General features: G+C 29.1%; 1 protein-coding gene and 1 pseudogene across 3 annotated transcripts; both read right to left on the minus strand.

The window, feature by feature from the left end:
• Positions 1–2,499: 2,499 nt before the first annotated feature.
• Positions 2,500–11,427, minus strand: LOC108693577 (poly(A)-specific ribonuclease PARN-like domain-containing protein 1). 3 transcript variants are annotated; one of them, XM_018202597.1, is made up of 12 exons: positions 11,199–11,427; positions 10,882–11,116; positions 10,422–10,706; positions 10,143–10,347; positions 9,923–10,024; positions 9,735–9,851; positions 9,554–9,659; positions 9,358–9,457; positions 9,156–9,242; positions 8,475–8,563; positions 6,644–6,742; positions 2,500–2,730 (listed from the first exon to the last, which is right to left on the minus strand). In XM_018202597.1, exons 1-12 carry the CDS (start codon positions 11,324–11,326, stop codon positions 2,670–2,672), a joined length of 1,614 nt encoding a protein of 537 aa, XP_018058086.1. In that variant the 5' UTR covers positions 11,327–11,427; the 3' UTR covers positions 2,500–2,669. The 3 variants fall into 3 exon arrangements, with proteins under 3 accessions (XP_018058086.1, XP_018058085.1, XP_018058087.1); XM_018202596.1 differs by lacking the exon at positions 2,500–2,730 and adding an exon at positions 4,725–4,821; XM_018202598.1 differs by lacking the exon at positions 2,500–2,730 and adding an exon at positions 4,725–4,821 and having other exon boundaries at positions 11,210–11,286.
• A 3,704-nt stretch (positions 11,428–15,131) lies between these two features.
• On the minus strand, positions 15,132–25,775 carry LOC108693554 (annotated as a pseudogene).
• Between the last annotated feature and the right edge of the window lie 1,526 nt (positions 25,776–27,301).

Here is a 27,301-nt window from a genome sequence, read left to right on the forward strand (position 1 = left end):
CAATATATTGAACAAGACATATCTCTAAAGAAATAAAAAAATAAACATATTCTTATTTTCTATGTCTAAATGGCTCACTTAAATGATTTATAAATCTTGACAGAATTCGGAGTAGAATTCTGTTATAATTTTGTATCCGTGTAATACGAAAGATATCTGAGGAATCAGAATATACATACGTAGATAAAAATATACATCAAAATACATAGCATACTTATTTAATAATAAAGCAAAATTCTTGAAATCTGACGTGAATTATAATGATGTTAATTATAGTATCGTCTAGTGACTTCGAAATATAATGGAAGAATATAATTCGAAAAGCTAAGCTTTTTTCTCTCTTTTAATTGTCACTGTGAGTGGCAGGTACATGCGTGCTCATTCGTATCACTCGGACCATGATTGCTCTCCGGTCTGTGCATAACAGCTATTTCCATTGCCATCGGCGACGATGCGACAGGTGCTAAGCCAGGCGGTGCGATGCTGCATCGACGAGGATTTCAAAATCCGCCAACGAGAGAAGTCCGCAACGGAGTATTTTCAATCGTCTGTACGGTCGCTGGGCGATATTCCTCCGTCGTCCTGGGAATGGCACCGGACCGATAGGTGAAGGCGAACGAATAGGTGGGTTCGCAGAGCATATTTCTGGCCGAAGTCACGAGATACGATTTTACGGGCGGTGAGCGAGCGGTAACGAGTCCGTCATTCGAGAGGGAGGAAAAGATAGAGAAAAAGAAGGAAAGAAAGAGAGGAAGAGAAGAGCCAAAGACGAAGACAAAGGATACGCGTAATATACATGTGACGATGAAGAGGAACGGGGCAAGTGGAGAAACGGTATTCGAAAAGAGGACGGACTCACGTTGCTTTTGATAGACTCGACATTGCCGAGCAGCAGCCAATTTTCGGGGAAATTCCATTAATACTCGTGGCTTTGTCCCACTTCGAATTGATGATTCGTCGTCATTCTATAAGTTACATATTAAGACAAATCATATTATATGATTATTATGTAAACATTCATATCATGTCTCTTTTCTTCCACATATACAGTTTTTAAAAAATTATCCATTTTTATTATCCATTTTTTCTCAATATTTTTTCCTTTGATAATTTTTTACATTATTTGATGTTAGATATCTCAAATCCAAATTGATCCATGAATTTTAAAATATTGAGTTGTCCGGAAAGTTCGTGCCGATGTTGAAAATTGAAACGCAGAAGATTTAAATTTTAGTATACATTTATTAAATTATATAGGTTAGTCGGCACGAACTTTCCGGACAACCCAATACATATTCAAGATTACAATGACAAATAAATTCATTATAAACACTATAAACACTGATGAGTAAGATACTCTTAAAATTTATCTAAATACAGATACACATATTAAAATATATATAGATATAGATATCAGATACTTTAAAAGTATCTTCAGATACATTTTAGATGCTTTTAAATTAATTTTATTGTAATAATGGTAATGTGTAAAAATGTATTAGTTATTGAATTTATTCATTGATTTTTGTTATATTTAGAAAAATATTAATTGAAAAAATTTAATAATTATATATTGTAAAACGATTTAGGATAAGAATTATAAGACGATATCATTCATCATAATTTTACAAACTAAAAATATTTCAAATACATTGTATTTCCAGCTTAACTATACATTAGAAATTCCACAATCTAAGATCATTAGCTGCGTTCAGCAGAAAAAGCAGCTGTGTTAATTGTAAAATTCTTTAATATGACTGATTTGCATTTAGATCCAGTGAGGAATAAAAAAAAAGACCAATCATGTTGTTGAATTTTGCAACAGCTGCTTTTTTTCTGTGGAGTGGAATCAATCGATAATTACACATAAAATAGAATTATGACTAAGCTGAGGAAATGTATCTGAAAAATGCAGTATCTGAAAATCAGAAGCTGTGTTTTTTTATCTAGATACAAATATAAATACTCGAATTTCAATGTATCTCAGATACAAGTTAAATACACAAAACGTATCTCTATACATGTATCTAGATTATTAGAGTATTAGAATATCTTTCTCTAGAATATCTATCTTTATCTAGAGTATTAGACTACTCAATACTGACTATAAACAATATTTTTCAATTAAGATATTAAAAATTAGTAATCACTATTTAAGTTGATGACTCGATACGATAACTCGATATCAAAGCAATTATTCATTCCTTCTTAAAAGTACAATATATTCAGTCTTTTGTTAAAAGAAATACGAGATATCTCATGAAAGGCGATGTTGGAGTTAATGATGCATGAGGATCCTTACATAGAAAACCAATTTAATATTGGAAATTACTTATTTTGAGTATCAAAAGTTGTTCGGTCTTTTTATTGCTCAGAATAATTATTACCTTCCAGTATCAAATTTCTGTAAGGGAGGTGTAGAAATATATTACAATATTATAATGATAATGAAATAAAATTTATACATTGTACATGATACAATAATTGCGATGATGTGCGATCATATGTTCATATGATAGATGTTCCGGTATGTTGAAGACTCGCCAATGGATTTCAATTTCACAGACAAGCGCCGGCGTACGTTTACACCGCTGCCAAATGTGTTTACGTGTGTCGTGATCCAATACCGTTTTTATAAGTTTGAGAAATGTCGTCCGCCCACACCGACGTTATATTTTCTGTATTTGTACACGTTGATCATCCGCCAGGATTGCATTTGCGTATGTGGAACTGCATGAGATTGATATCTCAATACGATTTTTTTAATGCGTATTAGATCATTAAATTATATAATGTAATAAGATTAAATAAGATTAACAAGCAGTAAAAGAAATAATTAAATCTAATAATCGACCAAAAATATTAATTGTCTAATTAATCATGTTAGAAGTAGTCTATTATATAAGATCTGTCTCTCCTTCACACATATATTTGTAACTCAAGGATCAGTTAAAAATATAGTATTATACAAACATTAGTATTATATAAACATTATGAAAAAGACAGTGTTCACATAAATCGAATTTTCGTTATAAAAAATTGACTTAAAAAATGTTAACGATTACTTACATCTTTAAAATATAATATAATAACAATTAATTTTTTTTTGGCGACGTTAATTCTTGCAACAGATGATCGTTGTTCGTTGCAAAAAATAAGATTAAATATAAAAACTTTCAATTTTTAAATCTCCAAAAACATTCATCAGTTACACCATATATCAGGAAATCTTATTTTTCTTCTTCAAGATCTGATCGAGCGAATCACGATTGCATCACGAGTATCAATCAATTTTGAGACATTTCGATTTTAGCAATTTAATTAACCCAATTCCGTAGTCCTGGGTCTGAGCCCATACGGACGACCTTAACTTCGTCTATGTAGTACGAGAGGAGGAACCATTTCTCGAGGAGTCCACCTGCCATCGGATACCAGCGCGACCAAGCTGACTGTCCAGCCGTACGCCTACACAAATTGCTGCTGCATTATTTCGAGTGTTTTGGCCTTGGGTAGCGGCCAGAGAAAACTTTTGCGGGGATATCGGTTGAACGCAACGTGATTCTTCCTCAGGATTACTTCGATCGGAAGATAGATTGCGGAAGATAGGAAGCATAATCGGTGACTTCACGAATTCTTTATTTTCAACACTTAGGAACGGATATCTCGGAAAGAAATTTGGATATAATTTTGTACTTTTTTAAAATTGTACGAATAAAAACATAATAATAAAAACATAATATAATTTTAATTATATTTTTTCTAAAGCATAGATTAAAAAAAAGATCTTATTCCCTAAATGCATTTTGCAATATCACAATAAAAATGCAGTTTTACTTTTTCAGAATCTATAATAAACCGAGGACGCTGAAATATAGTTTCACAAAGGATTTATCTCATTTTCTTTCGCAGATAAATTTCCGCTTTGAAAAAAATATCACGGAACACACGTGAGGAAGTTCTAACATACAATTATCCTGAGCGATGACGAGAGGAAAAGCATCGAGGAAAAAAGAATACAACGAATAATCATGCGTAGCAATCGATGGTTCATGATTGCGGTATAAATAATTGGACTCTTTTTCAAAAAAGAAGAATGAGAGACTGTATCTTCGGTAAGTGCGATCACTTCCTGCTTGACTCGAAAACGAGCTTCAAGCTTCATCCAACTTAGAATTCTTGCGAGTCAAAATAATAATAACTCCTGAAGATTCCGTTCCTGAGCTGAATCTTAAATTTAAATAGAATGGCGACAAGCATTGTGGCGAAGCATAAAATACTTGTCGTTTCTGCATCTCTGTCGCGTACCGCCTTGTGTTCCGCTCTCTTAATTCTACGGAATGATAAACAACCTTGTTGTTCATGTTACAAATGACTTTTTGTACGCAGTGTTTCAGAGCCATTTCAAAGCCGTCAATTTTCACTTTGGTGAAAACAGATTCGTTCACCAATCTGGAATCGATGTTCTTAAAAGTTCTGGATTGCAAACAAAAAGAGTCGTATAAAATAATTATGGATATAAAATAATTATATACTAGAATACTTCATTTTTTCATTATTATTACATTAAAAAAAAAAAATCTCATTAATGATAATTGTGACATCTTCTAAATCTTATTCTTTTAAGTTATATTCTTTAACTTATCCTTTTTTAAAACTCAAATAGAGTTTATAGACAATATGTTCTTCAATAAAAAAACATATTATAAAACACTGATATTCTTTGCTGTATCTTCAAGATATTTACAGTCCATTTAAGAGCTTTTCTGAAACTTTTGATGCAGTACCCATGCGAAGATCCCGCCAGAAATGATTAAACTGCCCCTGTTAAAAAGAAGCCGATTATATTATATTAACATACATTGTGTATATTAATATACATGTATATAACAATAAAATATCAATAAATAAAATACATTTGAATTTATACGAACAATTCTGTAATCATAGTATTTTTGAAAAAAAAAAATTAATTTTAATTCACATATTCTTTATTCGAAAAAAACTCGCATTACTGTACTCATAGTATTGGATTGTCCGAAAAGTTCGTGCCGATATTGAAGGAAAATTGAAACGCAGAAAATTTAAATTTTAGTATACATTTATGAAATTATAGGTTAGTCGGCACACGGAACTTCCGGACAACTCAATATAAACAAACTGTCAAGTTTTATTTCAAATCATAGAAATAATAAAAAAAATAATTGTAATTATTTTTAAAATATATTTAACATTAAAATTTTAATAAAATATATTTGAATTTAAAATATAAATTATAATTCTTCTATTTGATATGTAAAGATCGTGAAGTAAATATAAAAAGAATACTTTTATTGACAGGTCAAGTTATTTTGATAAAGTTGAATGTTTTACAAGCAATCGCGGAAAAAAATCATGAAAATACTGAGACTATCGAGACTCTATATAATAAACTAGAAGAATTTTATTATATGAGAGTGTGAATGCAAATTCGGCGACCTAAATATAACATTTTCATTGCGCTCAGAACACGATAATGACGAACGTGGATTGATATATCGATTATACGGGACAGCCAGGAAAACAAGGAACGCGAATCTTTTACCTACAAACGTTAGGTAACGTAACAACCGACCAGATCAGTCATTAATGCCTTCGCAACAATTGGCAATGCGAGTTGCGCCTTCTGCATCTATGGCAATGTCAACGTTAATTAGAGATTTCGTAAACGCAGCCCAATTGGGAGCCATTAATTTGTTTGACGTAATATGTTCAGTGGCATTCCGCCACTTATAAGAATCAAATCGGCTTTAACGCATTGCGACTGATTGAAATCGTAATTATAACATCGTGATATGGAATACATCAGGGTAAGGTGTTTCAAAATCATCTATTTTGTTCAGTCACAAACGGCTAATATTTGATTTTCAGTCTCTTTTGCATTAATGTTTAAACAAGTCGCCAAATTTTATTTCAAATCATAGAAATATACTTAAAAAAAAGAATTGTAATTATTTTTAAAATATACTTAACGTTGAAATTTTAATAAAATATATTTTAATAAAATTTTAATGTTATATATTTAAAAAATATTAGGTATGGGAAAAAGTTCGTGGCGTTTTTCCCGTTAGATGTAACCACGAACTTTTCCCCTAATAATTACAATTCTTTTTTTAAATATATTTCTATGATTTGAAATAAAATTTAAAATAAAAATAAACTTGGTGGCTTGTTTAAGCATCAATGCAGAAGAGACTGTTGAGAATCAAATTTAATTTTAAAATATAAATTTTAATTCTTCCCTTTGATACATAAAAATCGTGGAATAGATATAAAAAGAACACTTTATTGGACAGGTCAAGTTATTTTGGAAAAAGTAGCGATTTTTAAAACACTTTGAAGATATAATATAATTACTGTAAGCGAATCCGATTGGAATCGTGAAGCCGATTGAATGTCGATAATCAAAATCTCTTCCAGATATAAACATCGTAGATTGCCAATAAACAAAAATAATTGCATGAATTTCTTCAAATAAGTTGAACAGGCTGATACGTTTATTTCACGCGTCTGGTTTCGAAAGACCATTTGTTAACGGGATGCATGCCAAATTATCATGCTGTGTCTGTGTAAAACAGTCTGATTAATTATCAATTCTTATACGTACCATAAGGTAAGTTGAACCGAGGGTGAATGCCGTATCGGATTATAAGGAACTACGTATAGCTCATTATTTTGCTTGAAGTGTAGTAATATGTCTTGTGCGCTGTAAAACAATTAAGGAAATTGCTTTTGATTGCGTCGCAAACGAGAACGTGTCCAACAATCTCGATCATCCCGCGACAAGATAAACGTAATAACGCATTAAGCCAATTTCGCGTGACAAAAAGTTGCACACATGTGGCAACATCAAGTGTAATAATAGATCGTTAATAATAATGTACACGGTGGTGTAGACAGTGGTGGTCTTTTAATAAGCTCTGTAAATATATCTGCAAAAGTTCGTTGGTAAAAGCGACATAAAGATGGGAACAGTGCCAATGACGAAGAAAATCTTACGCGTACAATATGACGGCATCAAGTCAATTATTCGTTGTACGAATATTTGGAAAAGTTTTGTTTCTAGCAATAATCCATGAGATAATTTACTTTTTAATTTCAACGAGAAGAATCTTCTGCATTATCTTCTGTGCAGAAACGCACAAAAATGTTGCAAGTATTTTCTTATCAAATCATTTGGCGATAATACTCTCAAGACAAAAATACTCTCAAGAGTGATAAGAGCACGTACAATTTAGCAAACAATCCGTAACGATCAGTGAATGCAGCATATAAAATATAATTTTATTTTAGCAATAAAAAATAATGAAAGTGTATTGTGCGAATACTTGCAGCATTCAAATAGTCGCGAGGTACTTAATACGCGCTCTCCCTAAAAAATAAGCGTATTGTAGCAAATTTATTGAATTAGCGATATATATTCGTCGATTTGTGTTTTCAACTATTCGGATTAGACAAGCACAGTCGATCGATCAATCGTACAACTAGACCAAAAAAATAAACTTTGGCCGAACGTATTTCGGCATTACAAAGCACTATATAATAATTCGAAGTAATTATGTCAATCAAATAAATAAATCGATCACCTTAGTCATAAAATATAGTTTAAATAAAGATTTTAGATACAACTGAGATAAACATATCTATCCATTAAAAATATTGTACGATCTTTATGGCTAACATTTTCAATCTCTCTAATTTTATTAAATCCACAAGCTTTCCAATAACTCTCAAAAACTTATTTTTCTAAATAAAAATAATTATCATTCTTTCAGAAATATTAAAATTAAAGACATTTGAGCTTATTTGATAAATATTTTTTGTTTTGTGACAATTAGGAAATGATATTTAATTTTTTTAAATACTAAATTGAGTGAAAAACTATCAATGTTTTGTCCACTATATTCTGAATGCTTAAGTGAGATCGATCTGTAATTTATTCTGTATGTAGAAAAGGAAAAAATGTGAGTTTTGTATTGTAATATAATTGTTTTTTATGAAAATGGATAAAGAAGGCATACTAAAATCACATTTTGTATGATACATTGATAAGTATATGCGACTGCCCTTGAAGATTATCCAAAATAGTTCTGCTACCTTGCTTCATACTATTATAAATTTTCCTATTTTTATATAACTATATATTTAATATTTTATATTTATCCAATATGTAGAAGAATAAACCAAAAGTAAGATAGTTTCAGCCTCTATCGAAAAAATAAAGATTTAATTTCTTAGGACTCTTCGTGTCGCGTTGTGATATTTTCATATATATCTCGAAATTGGACGCAGTTGGCAGCTTTTTCACTATATGTATAAGTTGCGTCCTATTTCTTATACATTAAAAATTTGTGTAATTCTTCTCTTATTTATATATGTAGAACATGGGAAAACGTTTTAAATAAGAAAAGAAATTTAAGAAAACAAAGATTACTAACCTTCCGTGATTTGCTACTGCAACTAACATGCGTTTCGGTGTATATTGTTTCACGTCAACCATACCAAACTTCGACATTTTTTCAGCTACCTGAGCAAATATTTTTACAACAATACAAATTGACCATAAATCATTCACTTTATATATATATCGCATGTATACAGCGATATACGAAATAAATTTCACTCCCAAAAGGAATATATATTTTATACGACGCTAGAAATATCCTTGGGACCCATTAAAGCTTTTTATTAGTTTTTTTTTAATTTGCAATACTTGACTTAGACGCAAATATATATTACGAGATATATATTACTTATAATTAGAGTACATAGAACAGCGAATAGAACAAAACTATGAAAAATAAAATTGTGAAACATATAATTATTCCAAATCATTATAAAAATTAGGGCTACATTCCAAAATATGTTCGCTCTAAGAAAAATTTTACTCAAAATATATATTATACATGTAACGTATACTATTTCGAGCAAAACTTTCTCTGAAGAGGACATTTTGGAATGTAGCCTAAGAAAATATCACAGAATCATCAAGTCCTACATATGTTTCGATCAAGTACGGATTAAGATTCCAAGGTTTGAACAAATTTTCAATATTATATACAATATTATATATAATATTATATACAATATTATATACAATAATTAAATATAAATAATACCTGTGAGAGAGTTATTGGTTTTGATGTTAACATTTTCACATAAAGCCATTTTGGTCGAGTGGATTTAGGTTCAGGCCCGTCAAATCTCTAGAAAATGTATGTCTCGTATATTAAAAAAAAATAGTATATAGAATATAAAATAGTATATGGTCGACTATTTTTTTTGTAAAAATATGAAATAATAATTTCATATTTTTCTTACCAAATATGACGTATTGCCACGTACGATATTTACACGGTTTGCAAAGCTTTTTATGTTATTCATCAACTCGATATGTGTAAACTCCTTTAAATTTAAGCCTCTAAAATCACACATAAGACCGAGTATATGTATGCTTATACTAAGAGCAGAAATAAATAATTGTGGCTTTTTAATTATATAACAATCGATAACTTACTGTTCATATTGCTTTGTAGCAAATACATGAGTCATTCTAATAAATAAATAACCGGCAAAGTAAGCATCCCATCCGGCGATATGAAATTTCTTAGAAGAAACAGTATCTAAAAATTAAAGAATATAATTCATAAATTAATAATAATATTAAACATCAATCAAAGAATATAAAAAAAATCTACCATTTAATTCGTTTGAATTTGTCGTGAGTTCAATAATAGGCGATCCTGGCATTATGTATTTTCCATGACTTTCTGTAAAATGACTCATTAAGCCACTTAAAGAATTATTCCATTTATCTGAAAAGAAAAAAATTATTTAATGTGTTTATAATCATACAAATAAATAAATAAATATTTTAAATAATTACCTTGTATTTGGAGAATTTTTTTCAGTTCATAACTTAAGAATTTGGTGTCATAAATTGTTGGAAATAATTGATGTATGTTATTTTTAAAATCAATATATTTTTCTGCAAAAAAACATATTATATTTATAATTAATTATAATTTAATTTACATCTCCATGATGTATATTATAAATAAAAAACTTAAAAAATAAATATGCTATTATTATACAATTATACATACGTGGTAATGGCTTATAAAATTGTTGATGTATAAACATAAAGTCTAAAAAAGCATTATGTGCAATTATAGGTTTTCTCAAAGTAACCAAAAGGTTGAATACTTTTGAAAAACCTACATATGACTCAAGCAATACATTTTCTAATATAGAGCCTTCTTTCTGTTCCAGAATTTGTCTCGATTCTGGTAGCACTTTAATCACAGTTATCTAAAAAATTATAAAAATAAAACTTCTGAAAGAATATTTGAACGTTTCTCTCCTAAAGAGCAGCATGATCATACCACATTGTTCCCAGAGAAAGTCCAAATATTTGAGAAACGTTTTCTTAATTCTTTATGCATAAAGTATTGCAAAGTTGGAGAAGGGGATTCAACTTTAATAGACTCTACTTCATCACTAGCTGTCTTTAGCCATTCGAATATTTTAATAATTGCATTTTTAAAATCATCTTCCTCCTTATAAGAAAGAGATTGTTCCACGTTGTTGAACAATGTATTCTCTTGTATCTGTTGTTCTAAGAATGTCTTGTCGATCTGATCAAGATACGAAATACCATTGCATGCAAGCTAAAAAATTTTTACATATATATATATATTCTTTTGCTAAATAAAATATTAGATATAATTTGAGATTTTTAAATCATTGAAATCAAAATAATAACAAATAATGTAAGTTTGCTATCTATGAAACAAATTGCTAGTAAGAAATAATATAACAAATATATATACAATGCATATATACTTTATTAAAATCAAATCCATACATAGTCAGGAACTCTAGTGACCTTATCTGCCAAAGAAAATGTCTATTTTTTGACGGTATTGTTCTAGGCAGCAGAAAGAAATTGAAAGCCTCCGCAGTGTATTTATTCTCATCGTGAACTCGTTGAAACGTCGAAATACCGAATTGAATTATTATATACGGTTGAATGTGACTCTTATTTTTCTCGTAGCGCTCGTGTATGGAATCGAATAAGCTACGGTAAAACATCAAATATTATCATCATCATCCATCAAAATCTTACTTATTCGAATTCGTTCCCGACAGTATAAACTAACCTATTTCTTACATCATCGCTTTCTATGCCTGTGAATTCTCCATCAACCGCTATGAAACTAGCGTTTTTCAACGTATGTTCCAGATGCGGATACACCTTGTTGAAGTTCTGATTCGTGACTTCAATCATAATATTTTTTCGCACGTGCGAAATAACTTTAAATGCAAAGTAATTCCGAGCGCGACCATCTACTGCATTTACTCCAAAGTGCAAAACAATGTAATGGCACCATTGCGAATTGAACTCAGCTCACAGCTGTCCGCGATGGTATCGCCATCATGCTTGCTCATGATACACTAATTTCCAATTCTTTTGTTGCTTTCAATAATAAGGCCGGTGTTCATAATCGAGTCTTACTTCAAGACCGTCTTAAATAATGTCTTAAGACGCTAATGCAGTTCTCTGATTGGTTCGTGACTTCTTAAGAACGTATTTAAGACTTGAATATAAGATCTGACTATGAATACCCACTTAAAAGTACTTTTTCAAATATATATTATGAAAGTTTTCTATATCATTAGGAATAATTGTATCATTAATGAATATTTATCTGTGGATATATTAAAAAAATATATATATCTAATAATATATAGTAAAGTAAAATAAATAAAAATTTAAATGCGTAATTTTAAAAAGATAAAAATATTAAAGTTTTCAAATATTAAATATTAGATACGTCCTTCATAAAAGAGACATAAATGTGAAAGAAACAAATGAATTTATTAATATCTATACATTTAATGTTATCTATACATATTGGGTTGACAAGAAAGTAATTGCGGTGTTCACTAGATGGTGTTGATTGAAGTTTTTGGTATTTTGACGCTTCTATGTATTAAAATTTTATGCTTGTTTGACAACTGAACTTTAGTCTTTATTCAGTAAAAAAATTACATCGATCGAACATTTAGTTTTTGTTCAGCAATTGTTTAAACATGGAGTGTAAAAATGAGCATTTTCGTCATGTTTTGCTTTATTTTTTCCAAAATAGAATGAAAGCATCTGAAGCTCATAAGAAGTTATGTACTGTGTATGGTGAGGAAGCCTTAACAGAACGACAGTGTCGACATTGGTTTGCCAAATTCCGTTCTGGAGATTTTTCACTTAAAGATAACCAATATTCCGGTCGACTTACTGATGCTGATGATGACCAAATCAAGCATAATTGAATCGAATCGTTATATAAGTGTGCGGGAGATAGAAGAGAGGTTAAATGTATCACACACAACAATTGAAAATTGTTCACTCGAAATGTTTTGACGTCGTTAAAGTTTGATATTTGAATTCCTCATGAATTAAAAGAAATTCACATAACTCAACGAATCAACATTTGCGATTTACAAACGCAATAAAATCGACTCTTTCTTGAAGTGAATTATTACGGGTGATGAAAAATGGATCGTCTATAATAACACCAATCGAAAACGATCATGGTCTAAGTCTAACTGAACCAGCACAAATCTCATCGAAAGCCGAACTGCATAAAAAAAAAATCATGCTATTAATTTGGTGGGATTTCAAAGGTGTCGTGTATTTTGAGCTGCTTCCAAGAAATCAAACGATTAATTTAGACGTCTACTATCAACAACTAATGAAACTGGAGGAAGCAATCAAAGAAAAACGGCCAGAGTTAGTGAATCGCAAAGGAATCGTCTTTCATCATGACAATGCAAGACCACACATCTTTGGCCATGCGGCAAAAATTATTAGAGCTTGATTGGGATGTGTTGCTACTTGTCCCTCACTTGACCTTGCACCCTCGGACTATCATTTATTTCGATCATTGCAAAACTTTTTGAATGGAAAACTTTCCAATGATGATGTCAAATCGCACTTAGGTTTTTATATCATCGAATAAAGTTATTTCATTGTACAATACAAAAAAATTGGCTTCAGCATTCTTTTAAAAAAAACGCAAGTACTTTTTTGCCAATCCAATATATATTTCAACTTTTCGATAAAAAATTTGTCATACATAAATATATACAAATGTATAAAAACATACAAAATATTCATTAACATGTTACAATCATATATGAAATATATCCATACATGTTCATACATCCCTCTTTCTTTTGTAAAATTACTTTTTAGTGTAATAGAAATAATAAAAATAATGTGAAAACAAAAAAAATAATGAAAGGGCATTTTCACAGAAAAAAACAAATTTGAAGAAATATAAAAAAATTGCTCATACACAATTATTAATTTATATATAATTATACATAAAGAATTTTTTTACATTTCATCAAACTTGATTTTTTTTAAACAAATATAGTATGAAAATTAATCTTTTAATTTTTTTTTGTTTTCACATTACTATTAATATTTCTATTACACTAAAAGGTAACTTTATAAAAAAAAAGAGAGATAAACATATGTATGGACATATATGATTATTAATATTTACAACATGTTTATTAATATTTATGTATGTTTATACATATATATACATATTTATGAAAATTTTTTTATCGGGTTCTATGTTGTTGTATTTTTACTTAAGTGCTAATTCAAATTTATATTACTTTAAAGTTTTTATTGTTAAAGTTTTATACTTAAAGTAACATTTATTAAAACTGTTTAACATTAAAGTTTATTTTTTACATTAAAATTTATTTTTGTTATTCCACATTTTGCAACTTAGAAGACATAAAAAAATGTAAACAAATTTTAATTATGTGAATTTCATCCAGAATGTTAATGTAAGAAAAATATGAGTAGCATTCAAAGGTTAAATAAAATTTCCTTTTACGAAACACAGACAGTTGGTCTATCCTTGACATTAAACAAAAAAAAAAACAAAGATAGAACGAAATTTTCCAACAGCAAATTGATATCAAATAATGTCTTTAACATCAATAAAATGTTATTAAAACATTTCCTATTAAAAAAAAATCACGTCACACAGTTGCATGAAATCATGTAATTAAAACATGTAAATCACGTAATGGATTGTTCCAAATGTTTCCAAATACATGACTTTTTAAAATTACGTAATTTGAAAAATATATTAGAAATAATTTCATTCATTATGTGATTTTATAGTTATCGAATTTTAAAGAATTGAATGATAGAAATAAAAGAAAAAAAACATATCATGTGATGATATCATCACTTTTCAACTTCTTACTTGAGTTGTGTCGACTTTATCTACTAAAAAGAAAAGTTTAAATGAACATAGTATTATTGATTACTCTTTTTTTTATTAATTCTTGAAGTTCAATTCACATTGACTTTTGTTACTTAACTAATTTCATTTTTTTAGTACATTATTCGTAAGAACAATTTTGTTGAAATATCTAAAAATTTAGCTATTACATACAAATCTAATCATAATATTTTTGATTGGACTATCAAAATAATTGTAGGACGCTTAAACTGCTTAGAATGTTAAAACTTTTTGCATTATTTGCATTATCAATGTTCTACTATATAATTATTTTGTTGATCCAACAAAATTATTTTCAGATTTCTAGCTAAATTTTTAGACACAAAACCACACATTCTTCCTATGTAGGTATTGAATAAATTATAAATTGAAAAAATATATTGTATAAACATTGTATAAAAAAGTATATAATATACAATTTATGAGAAATAAAGCCCGTTATAATTGAGATAAATTGAAATAGTTCCAGAAAATAATCTCAAAATTAGAATTTTTAAGAATAGATAAAATATAGCAATAAGAAGTAACAAATAAGAAGTAACATCATTAAATATAAATTTGTACACAAACAAACATTTAACAAAATATCTTTCTTATCTTATCTTAAATTTCTAATATAATTCTAGAAAGAAGCGATTATGTTACAAAATGTAATCATTCCGATTTTCGCGTTTGCGAAGAACATAATTTACAAATTTATATATAAATTATATGCGCTATCAGAATAATTAATTAATTAATTAATTAATAGTATTTCGCGATATCGTTAATAACGTGAGAAATGCTCTGAGTAAAAAGGATACTATCGCGAAAAGGTCACAAAGTTCACGATTTCCCTGAAGATAAATAGGTACCGTGCAGATCCTTCGAGGAAATACATGTATATAATCTCTTCCATGCCAAGAAACTATAAACGGCATGACATACACATTATAGTGTTTCCGTACTGAAACATCTTTCTATTAATCGAGAATCGACTTTTTCTCTGGCAATGAACTTGCTCAAGCAGCGCTAATGTATCCGCGGCAACGACGCTGGACAGTCCTTACCTTCTCTCGGTGGCTTGCTTTTCCACGCTCTCTCACAATTCTCTGGCTATCTCAGCTAACAAATCCCGATACACCATGATCTTCAGATTTGGGATTTTTGTTGGTCTGAGTTCTGTGATCATGACCATCATCTACTTCACGCCCATACCCAGGTAAGTAAAAGTCCGTAGAAGGAAAAATTTAAAAAATCAATAGCAAAAACGTCTATTTTGTGACATAAATGCGAGATGAAAGTATATATACCCTATGCTTTATTTATGAGAGCAATTTTCTTTGTTTATCGCGAAGCATTCAGCTTATATTTTGAAATATCAGATTGAAAGATCGTTTTGTGCGGCTATATTCGGTATAGCTTTTTTGATATCGCAACACTTCTAGCAGAAAAATAAAAACGTTGCTAATAAAGGAATAACTGATAATGAAAGATTACATATATCTATTTTATTTGTTCTTGCTTCAAAATTTTTTATTAACGCTTGAATTTATTGCGCTTTAACGCTTGATTACATTTATTTAGATAAATAGTTCTTACTCAGATTTTTATTTGTTCTATTTTTTTGTTGTAATCTATTCAAAATATAAATTCACAAATATAAATATAATTTAATTGTTAATACAAGTATTTAAACAAATAAAAAAATGAAAATATATTAGGTACAACTTTGCTTCCGCCGTTTTCCTATAAATGGCTTTAGCGGTAAGTGGTGGTCGAAATAAATAGATCATAGACGTCATACAATAAACTTGGGCATCTGTCAACATAACCCCATAGAAACATTAGTCGATTTGTGTCTGCATCATAAAGTTATTCTCGATTGAAAATGTCAGTTTACGTGCCAAATTCTCATTTGCGGGAGGTTTTAATTTTTTGCTTCAATATGAAGAAATCTGCGGCTGAGGCTCATCGAATGCTCTCAAATACTTATGGTGGGGCCGCTATTAGTGAAAAAATGTGTCGTGAGTGGTTTCAATGCTTCAAGAACGGTGATTTTGATGTCGAAGATCGGCATAGCGGTGGAAGAGAGAAGGTTTTCGAAAATACAGAATTAGAGGCATTACTTGAGCAAGACTCGTATCAAAATCAAGAAGAATTGGCACGATCATTGGGAGTGACTCAACAAGCCATTTCAAAACACCTGAAAGCCACGGGAATGATTCAGAAGCAAGGAAATTGGATGCCGTACGAATTGAAGCCGAGAGATGTTGAACGGCGTTTGTTTGCTTGTGAACAGCTGCTTGAAAGGCAAAGACGGAAGGGATTTCTGCATCGCATTATGACTGGGAACGAAAAATGGGTTCATTACGATAATCCCAAGCGCAGAAAATCATGGGGAGTTCCCGGTCATGCTTCCACGTCGACGGCCAAACCGAATATTCACGGCTCCAAGATCATGCTCTGTACTTGGTGGGACCAGCTCGGCGTAGTGTATTATGAACTGTTAAAACCGACTGAAGCAATCACAGACGATCGGTATCGAACGCAATTGATGCATTTGAACTGAGCATTGAAAGACAAACGGCCGCAATACAACGAGAGACACGATAAAGTGATTTTGCAGCATGACAATGCTCGACCCCATGTTGCGAAAATGGTCAAGACATACTTGGAAACGTTGAAATGGGAAGTCCTATCCCACTCGCCGTATTCTCCAGACGTTGCTCCCTTTGACTATCACTTGTTTCGATCAATGGCACACGGCCTGGCTGACCAGCACTTCCGGTCTTATGAAGAAGTAAAAAATTGGACCGATTCGTGGATAGTCTCAAAAGATGACCAGTTTTTTCGACGTGGGATTCGTAAGCGAAAGATGGGAGAAAGTAGTGGCCAGCGATGGACAATACTTTGAATCATAAATGTATAACCAGTTTTTTACAATAAAGCCTCGAATTTCGGAAAAAAAAACGGCGGAAGCAAAGTTGTACACCAATTGAATTGATTAATTATATCGACAAAGTGCTGCGACAATTATATTGTCAATTTTTATTTGTCGTATTACTTGGATAATGAATAAATGAGCGTATATAATTTCCGTAGTTTCATCGATGATTATATTCTGATTTATATCGCATTTTTTATAGGTAATCGATGTATCGTATACACATACGTGATTGAACATTTGCAATATATAATATTTGATAATCGAATCGATCGTCGCGATCAGCCTTGCGTAAATGTAACTCCCATATGAAACCACTTATTTCCTAGAAATTGTATTAGTGAAATACACGTACGAAATACTTGTATTTAATGGATTGTGATAAGTACGAGAGATGCGTTTCGTCAAATTAAACGAGTGAAAGCATCAATTATTACATAGTGAAGTTTTTCTGTGTACGCCGAAGCCGTCCCAACTGTTGTGATACACATATTGATATTCCGAGAGTTTTATTTCGAAAATTGATAAATAATAAAAGTAGAAAATATATTTTGTTATTTTGTTAGATTGAACACAATACAGAAAATGAGAATATTTCCAACCTTTATACAAGCTTTGTATAGAATTAATATATACTTATATAGAGCGAATAAATTATTTTATATTGTAACTATTGTAGAATCCTCTGCTGGCAAAATGAATTTCAACTCTTTCGTTAGTAATAGCTCTTCTACACAAAATATCGATGATGTCTTTAAAGATCCGAGTTGCGAAGAAATAAAATAATTTATTCAAGTATGCATATTAATTCTGCATATAAAATTTGTATAATTGGTATGGTTATAGTTGTTACTGTTATATTTTTTTCTTTAGATATATATTCGAGATTACATTTTCTATTATATATATGTCAAAATTATTAATCTCTTTTTTAACATCAAATCTTGATCACTCAGTGACTCATAGAAAGAAATCAATTGTCGTTAAACGCAAGAAATTATCAAGTAAAACATTTCTACGTCTGAGAAATTTTTACTCAACTGCTGCTTAGTATAACGATTAAAACAAAAATTTATCAAAAGAAAACAGAACAATATTTTTATTATCGCAATAGAAAGATACGCCTCGGGATACGTTCACTTTCTCACGTGATAAATAATGTTTTCAGTCTCTTATTGATGACTTCGATAATTTCATGACTGAGCAATTTCATTTCGAGCAATATTCAAGCAGTGTTAAGTGAATAATTGCATTACTAATTCTTCCTGCATTTTCATAGACAAATGAAGACGTAAATATAATAGAATTAAAGAGAGAGAGATGCCAAATAAGAGAGAAATAATGTAAATTATTATTCATGATGGTTATTACTTACAAAATTAGGAAGTAATATTTGCTTGGCATGACGTGATAATGATCGTTTTTTAAAATGCCGATTAGATAACTTAATATCATTACGGATCTATATAATGCAATATAATGTTATCTAATATGCATTAGATAATAACACGTAAAAGAAACGTAGAAATTTCACATTTTGTGATATGTTTGCTTCGGTTGTCATAACTGTATGAAATATTAATTACCAATTATTGCATTATTGGAAAAAGTTTTTATTCATGTATTATTCTTCATATTATTAAGATTACTAAAAGATTAAATTCGGGGACAGGAATATTTTAAAGTATATCAATTTCGAAGTATAATGAGTTTTTTACAATAAGCCGTTACTTATCACTTATAACATATATTAGAGATAAGTTAGAATTACATAAATCTTAAAAAACTTACACCCAGCATTAATCACATAAGATCGTTATGTCACTATACTTCAGTCAATTAGAAGGGTAATTCTCAGAACAAACAATATATTATACATATAATTGATCAGTCATAACATAATCTACGTTAACATAATCAACATAATGATTTTAAATTATAAGAAGTGGAATGAAATTACATCTCCACGCAGTCAGTCACTTATTGACTTATTACTGCCTTGTGTTACACTGCTGACTCGCTTATAACTGTTCCTGACTTCTGATCATTGATATATAGAAAAGACGATTTTACTGAAATATCTAAAAATTAGCTGGATACAAATCTGAAAATAATTTTGTTGGATCATCAAAATTTATGTAGGACGTTCAAACTGGAATGTCAAAACTTTTTTAGCATTGCTTATCATGTTTGAAAGTCTTATGTAGTTATTTTGATGGTCCAATAAAATTATTTTCAGATTATTTTCTGTATCTAGCTGAATTTTTAGATACTTCAGTAAATTTGTTCTCTATGTTAATGGCTTATTACAGAAAGCTCATTGCACTACCTTTATAGGTTCACACGACTATTAATCTTCAAAACTGATCTTTCCTTTGTCTACTATCTTTAACAAGTTTGTTTGCAACATGTAGAGAAAATGCTTAAATTGCTACGATGACAGGAAATACAATCGTTTTCTCTATTGTTTCGTATGTTATCCGTAATTCATTTCTGCAGAGAAAATGCAAAGCTATGTCGTTTTCACAAATTTTAATTTTATTTAATCTTTGTAAACTTAAGTGAACCAACATATCTTAATTAGCTTTACATCATTCGTTATTTTATTCTTTTGCTTGCTATATATTTATAATAATTTTTAATTAAAAATTGTTCACTGGTTGAGATTTACTTTTTTAATTTCAAGGAAGAAGAATCTTCTGCATTATCTTCTGTGCAGAAACACACAAAAATGTTGCAAGTATTTTCTTATCAAATCATTTGGCGATAGGCAGACAAAATTACTCTCAAGAGTGATAACAGCACGTACAATTTAATAAACAATCCGTAACGATCAGTGAATGCAGCATATAAAATATAATTTTATTTTAGCAATAAAAAATAATGAAAGTGTATTGTGCGAATACTTGCAGCATTCAAATAGTCGCGAGGTACTTAATACGCGCTCTCCCTAAAAAATAAGCGTATTGTAGCAAATTTATTGAATTAGCGATATATATTCGTCGATTTATGTTTTCAACTATTCGGATTAGACAAGTACAATCGATCGATCAATCGTACAACTAGACTAAAAAAATAAACTTTGGCCGAACATATTTCGGCATTACAAAACACTATATAATAATTCGAAGTAATTATGTCAATCGAATAAATAAATCGATCACCTTAGTCATAAAATATAATAGTTTGAATGAAGATTTTAGATACAACTGAGATAAACATATCTATCTATTAAAAATATTGTACTATCTTTATGGCTAACATTTTCAGTCTCTCTAATTTTATTAAATCCACAAGCTTTCCAATAACTCTCAAAAACTTATTTTTCTAAATAAAAATAATTATCATTCTTTCAGAAATATTAAAATTAAAGACATTTGAGCTTATTTGATAAATATTTTTTGTTTTGTGACAATTAGGAAATGATATTTAATTTTTTTAAATACTAAATTGAGTGAAAAACTATCAATGTTTTGTCCACTATATTCTGAATGCTTAAGTGAGATCGATCTGTAATTTATTCTGTATGTAGAAAAGGAAAAAATGTGAGTTTTGTATTGTAATATAATTGCTTTTTATGAAAATGGATAAAGAAGGCATACTAAAATCACATTTTGTATGATACATTGATGAGTATATGCGACTGCCCTTGAAGATTATCCAAAATAGTTCTGCTACCTTGCTTCATACTATTATAAATTTTCCTATTTTTATATAACTATATATTTAATATTTTATATTTATCCAATATGTAGAAGAATAAACCAAAAGTAAGATAGTTTCAGCCTCTATCGAAAAAATAAAGATTTAATTTCTTAGGACTCTTCGTGTCGCGTTGTGATATTTTCATATATATCTCGAAATTGGACGCAGTTGGCAGCTTTTTCACTATATGTATAAGTTGCGTCCTATTTCTTATACATTAAAAATTTGTGTAATTCTTCTCGTTATTTATATATGTAGAACATGGGAAAACGTTTTAAATAAGAAAAGAAATTTAATAGAAGACAAAGATTACTAACCTTCCGTGATTTGCTACTGCAACTAACATGCGTTTCAATGTATATTGTTTCACGTCAACCATACCAAACTTCGACATTTTTTCAGCTACCTGAGCAAATATTTTTACAACAATACAAATTGACCATAAATCATTCACTTTATACATATATCGCATGTATACAGCGATATACGAAATAAATTTAACTCCCAAAAGGAATATATATTTTATATGACGCTAGAAATATCCTTGGGACCCATTAAAGCTTTTTATTAGTTTTTTTTTAATTTGCAATACTTGACTTAGACGCAAATATATATTACGAGACTTATAATTAGTGTACATAGAACAGCGAATAGAACAAAACTATGAAAAATAAAATTGTGAAACATATAATTATTCCAAATCATTATAAAAATTAGAGCTACATTCCAAAATGTTCTCTCTAAGAAAAATTTTACTCAAAATATATATTATACATGTAACGTATACTATTTCGAGCAAAACTTTTTCTGAAGAGGACATTTTGGAATGTAGCCTAAGAAAATATCACAGAATCATCAAGTCCTATATATGTTTTGGTCAAGTATGGATTAAGATTCCAAGGTTTGAACGAATTTTCAATATTATATACAATATTATATACAATAATTAAATATAATACCTGTGAGAGAGTTATTAGTTTTGATGTTAACATTTTCACATACAGCCATTTTGGTCGAGTGGATTTAGGTTTAGGCCCGTCAAATCTCTAGAAAATGTATGTCTTGTATATTAAAAAAAAATAGTATATAGAATATAAAATAGTATATAATCGACTATTCTTTTTGCAAAAGTATGAAATAATAATTTCATATTTTTCTTACCAAATATGACGTATTGCCACGTACGATATTTACACGGTTTGCAAAGCTTTTTATGTTATTCATCAACTCGATATGTGTAAACTCCTTTAAGCCTCTAAAATCACACATAAGACCGAGTATATATATGCTTATACTAAGAGCAGAAATAAATAATTGTGGCTTTTTAATTATATAACAATTGATAACTTACTGTTCATATTGCTTTGTAGCAAATACATGAGTCATTCTAATAAATAAATAACCGGCAAAGTAAGCATCCCATCCGGCGATATGAAATTTCTTAGAAGAAACAGTATCTAAAAATTAAAGAATATAATTCATAAATTAATAATAATATTAAACAGAATCAAAGATAAAAAATCTACCATTTAATTCATTTGAATTTGTCGTGAGTTCAATAATAGGCGATCCTGGCATTATATATTTTCCATGACTTTCTGTAAAATGACTCATTAAGCCACTTAAAGAATTATTCCATTTTTCTGAAAAGAAAAAAATTATTTAATATGTTTATAATCATACAAATAAATAAATAAATATTTTAAATAATTACCTTGTATTTGGAGAATTTTTATCAGTTCATAACTTAAGAATTTGGTGTCATAAATTGTTGGAAATAATTGAGGTATGTTATTTTTAAAATCAATATATTTTTCTGCAAAAAAACATATTATATTCATAATTAATTATAATTTAATTTGCATCTCCATGATGTATATTATAAATAAAAAACTTAAAAAATAAATGTGCTATTATTATACAATTATACATACGTGGTAATGACTTATAAAATTATTGATGTATAAACATAAAGTCTAAAAAAGCATTATGTGCAATTATAGGTTTTTTCAAAGTAACCAAAAGGTTGAATACTTTTGAAAAATCTACATATGACTCAAGCATACATTTTCTAATATAGAGCCTTCTTCCTGTTCCAGAATTTGTCTCGATTCTGGTAGCACTTTAATCAGTTATCTAAAAAATTATAAAAATAAAAATTCTGAAAGAATATTTGAACGTTTATCTCCTAAAGAGCAGCATGATCATACCACATTGTTCCCAGAGAAAGTCCAAATATTTGAGAAACGTTTTCTTAATTCTTTATGCATAAAGTATTGCAAAGTTGGAGTAGGGAATTCAACTTTAATAGACTCTACTTCATCACTAGCTGTCTTCAGCCATTTAGCCAAATATTTTAATGATTGCATTTTTAAAATCATCTTCCTCCTTATAAGAAAGAGATTGTTCCACGTTGTTGAACAATGTATTCTCTTGTATCTGTTGTTCTAAGAATGTCTTGTCGATCTGATCAAGATACGAAATACCATTGCATGCAAGCTAAAAAATTTTTACATATATATATATATATTCTTTTGCTAAATAAAATATTAGATATAATTTGAGATTTTTAAATCATTGAAATCAAAATAATAACAAATAATGTAAGTTTGTTATCTATGAAACAAATTGCTAGTAAGAAATAATATAACAAATATATATACAATGCATATATACTTTATTAAAATCAAATCCATACATAGTCAGGAACTCTAGTGACCTTATCTGCCAAAGAAAATGTCTATTTTTTGACGGTATTGTTCTAGGCAGCAGAAAGAAATTGAAAGCCTCCGCAGTGTATTTATTCTCATCGTGAACTCGTTGAAACGTCGAAATACCGAATTGAATTATTATATACGGTTGAATGTGACTCTTATTTTTCTCGTAGCGCTCGTGTATGGAATCGAATAAGCTACGGTAAAACATCAAATATTATCATCATCATCCATCAAAATCTTACTTATTCGAATTCGTTCCCGACAGTATAAACTAACCTATTTCTTACATCATCGCTTTCTATGCCTGTGAATTCTCCATCAATCGCTATGAAACCAGCGTTTTTCAACGTATGTTCCAGATGCGGATACACCTTATTGAAGTTCTGATTCGTGACTTGAATTATAATATTTTTCCGCACGTGCGAAATAACTTTAAATGTAAAGTAATTCCGAGCGCGACCATCTACTGCATTTACTCCAAAGTGCAAAACAGTGTAATGGCACCATTGCGAATTGAACTCAGCTCACAGCTGTTCGCGGTGGTATTGCCATCATGCTTGCTCATGATACACTAATTTCCAATTCTTTTGTTGCTTTCAATAATAAGGCCGGTGTTCATAATCGAGTCTTACTTCAAGACCGTCTTAAATAATGTCTTAAGACACTAATGCAGTTCTCTGATTGGTTCGTGACTTCTTAAGACCGTACTTAAGACCGTACTTAAGACTTGAATATAAGATCAGACTATGAATACCCACTTAAAAGTACTTTTTCAAATATATATTATGAAAGTTTTCTATAACATTACGAATAATTGTATCATTAATGAATATTTATCTGTGGATGTGATATATTAAAAAAATATATATATCTAATAATATATAGTAAAGTAAAATAAATAAAAAGTTAAATTTTAAAAAGATAAAAAAAAAGAAAGTTTTCAAATATTAAATATTAGATACGTTGTTCATAAAAGAGACATAAATGTGAAAGAAACAAATGAATTTATTAATATCTATACATTTAATGTTATCTATACATATTGGGTTGACAAGAAAGTAATTGCAGTGTTCACTAGATGGTGCTGATTGAAGTTTTTGGTATTTTGACGCTTCTATGTATTAAAATTATATGCTTGTTTGACAACTGAACTCTTTATTCAGTAAAAAAATTACATCGATCGAACATTTAGTTTTTGTTCAGCAATTGTTTAAACATGGAGTGTAAAAATGAGCATTTTCGTCATGTTTTGCTTTATTTTTTCCAAAATAGAATGAAAGCATCTGAAGCTCATAAGAAGTTATGTACTGTGTATGGTGAGGAAGCCTTAACAGAACGACAGTGTCGACATTGGTTTGCCAAATTCCGTTCTGGAGATTTTTCACTTAAAGATAACCAATATTCCGGTCGACTTACTGATGCTGATGATGACCAAATCAAGCATAATTGAATCGAATCGTTATATAAGTGTGCGGGAGATAGAAGAGAGGTTAAATGAACAACAATTGAAAATTGTTCATTCGAAATGTTTTGGAGTCGTTAAAAAGTTTGATATTTGAATTCCTCATGAATTAAAAGAAATTCACATAACTCAACGAATCAACATTTGCGATTTACAAACGCAATAAAATCGACTCTTTCTTGAAGTGAATTATTACGGGTGATGAAAAATGGATCGTCTATAATAACACCAATCGAAAACGATCATGGTTTAAGTCTAACTGAACCAGCACAAATCTCATCGAAAGCCGAACTGCATAAAAAAAATAATGCTATTAATTTGGTGGGATTTCAAAGGTGTCGTGTATTTTGAGCTGCTTCCAAGAAATCAAACGATTAATTTAGACGTCTACTATCAACAACTAATGAAACTGGAGGAAGCAATCAAAGAAAAACGGCCAGAGTTAGTGAATCGCAAAGGAATCGTCTTTCATCATGACAATGCAAGACCACACATCTTTGGCCATGCGGCAAAAATTATTGGGGCTTGATTGGGATGTGTTGCTACTTGTCCCTCACTTGATCTTGCACCCTCGGACTATCATTTATTTCGATCATTGCAAAATTTTTTGAATGGAAAAACTTTCCAATGATGATGATGTCAAATCGCACTTAGGTTTTTATATCATCGAATAAAGTTATTTCGTACAATAAAAAAAAATTGGCTTCAGCATTCTTTTAAAAAAAACGCAAGTACTTACTTGCCAACCCAATATATATTTCAACTTTTCGATAAAAAATTTGTCATACATAAATATACACAAACATACAAAATTAACATGTTACAATCATATATGAAATATGTTCATACATGTTCATCCCTCTTTCTTTTGTAAAATTACTTTTTAGTGTAATGAAAATAATAAAAATAATGTGAAAACAAAAAAAATAATTAAAGGGCATTTTCACAGAAAAAAACAAATTTGAAGAAATATAAAAAAATTGCTCATACACAATTATTAATTTATATATAATTATACATAAGAAATTTTTTTACATTTCATCAAACTTGATTTTTTTTAAACAAATATAGTGTGAAAATTAATCTTTTAATTTTTTTTTGTTTTCACATTACTGTTAATATTTCTATTACAAAAGGTAACTTTAAAAAAAAAGAGAGACAAACATGTATGGACATATATGATTATTAATGTTTACAACATGTTTATTAATATTTATGTATGTTTATACATATATATACATATATATTTATGAAAATTTTTTTATCGGATTCTATGTTATTGTATTTTTACTTAAGTGCTAATTCAAATTTATATTACTTTAAAGTTTTTATTGTTAAAGTTTTATGCTTAAAATAACATTTATTAAAACTGTTTAACATTAAAGTTTATTTTTTACATTAAAATTTATTTTTGTTATTCTACATTTTGCAACTTAGAAGACATAAAAAAATGTAAACAATTTTTAATGTGAATTTCATCCAGAATGTTAATGTAAGAAAAATATGAGTAGCATTCAAAGGTTAAATAAAATTTCCTTTTACGAAACACAGACAGTTGGTCTATCCTTGACATTAAACAAAAAAAAAAAACAAAGATAGAACGAAATTTTCCAACAGCAAATTGATATCAAATAATGTCTTAATGATGTCTTTAACATCAATAAAATGTTATTAAAACGTTTCCTATTAAAAAAAAAATCACGTCACACAGTTGCATGAAATCATGTAATTAAACATGTAAATCACGTAATGGATTGTTCCAAATGTTCCCAAATACATGACTTTTTAAAATTACAAATAATTTGAAAAATATATTAGAAATAATTTCATTCATTATGTGATTTTATAGTTATCGAATTTTAAAGAATTGAATGATAGAAATAAAAGAAAAAAACATATCATGTGATGATATCATCACTTTTCAACTTCTTACTTGAGTTGTGTCGACTTTATCTCCTAAAAAGAAAAGTTTAAATAAACAGTATTATTGATTACTCTTTTTTTTATTAATTCTTGAAGTTCAATTCACATTGATTTTTGTTACTTAACTGATTTCATTTTTTTAATACATTATTCGTAAGAACAATTTTGTTGAAATATCTAAAAATTTAGCTATTACATA

This window comes from Atta colombica, unplaced genomic scaffold, assembly GCF_001594045.1.
Source record: "Atta colombica isolate Treedump-2 unplaced genomic scaffold, Acol1.0 scaffold92, whole genome shotgun sequence".
Classification (NCBI taxonomy): domain Eukaryota; kingdom Metazoa; phylum Arthropoda; class Insecta; order Hymenoptera; family Formicidae; genus Atta; species Atta colombica.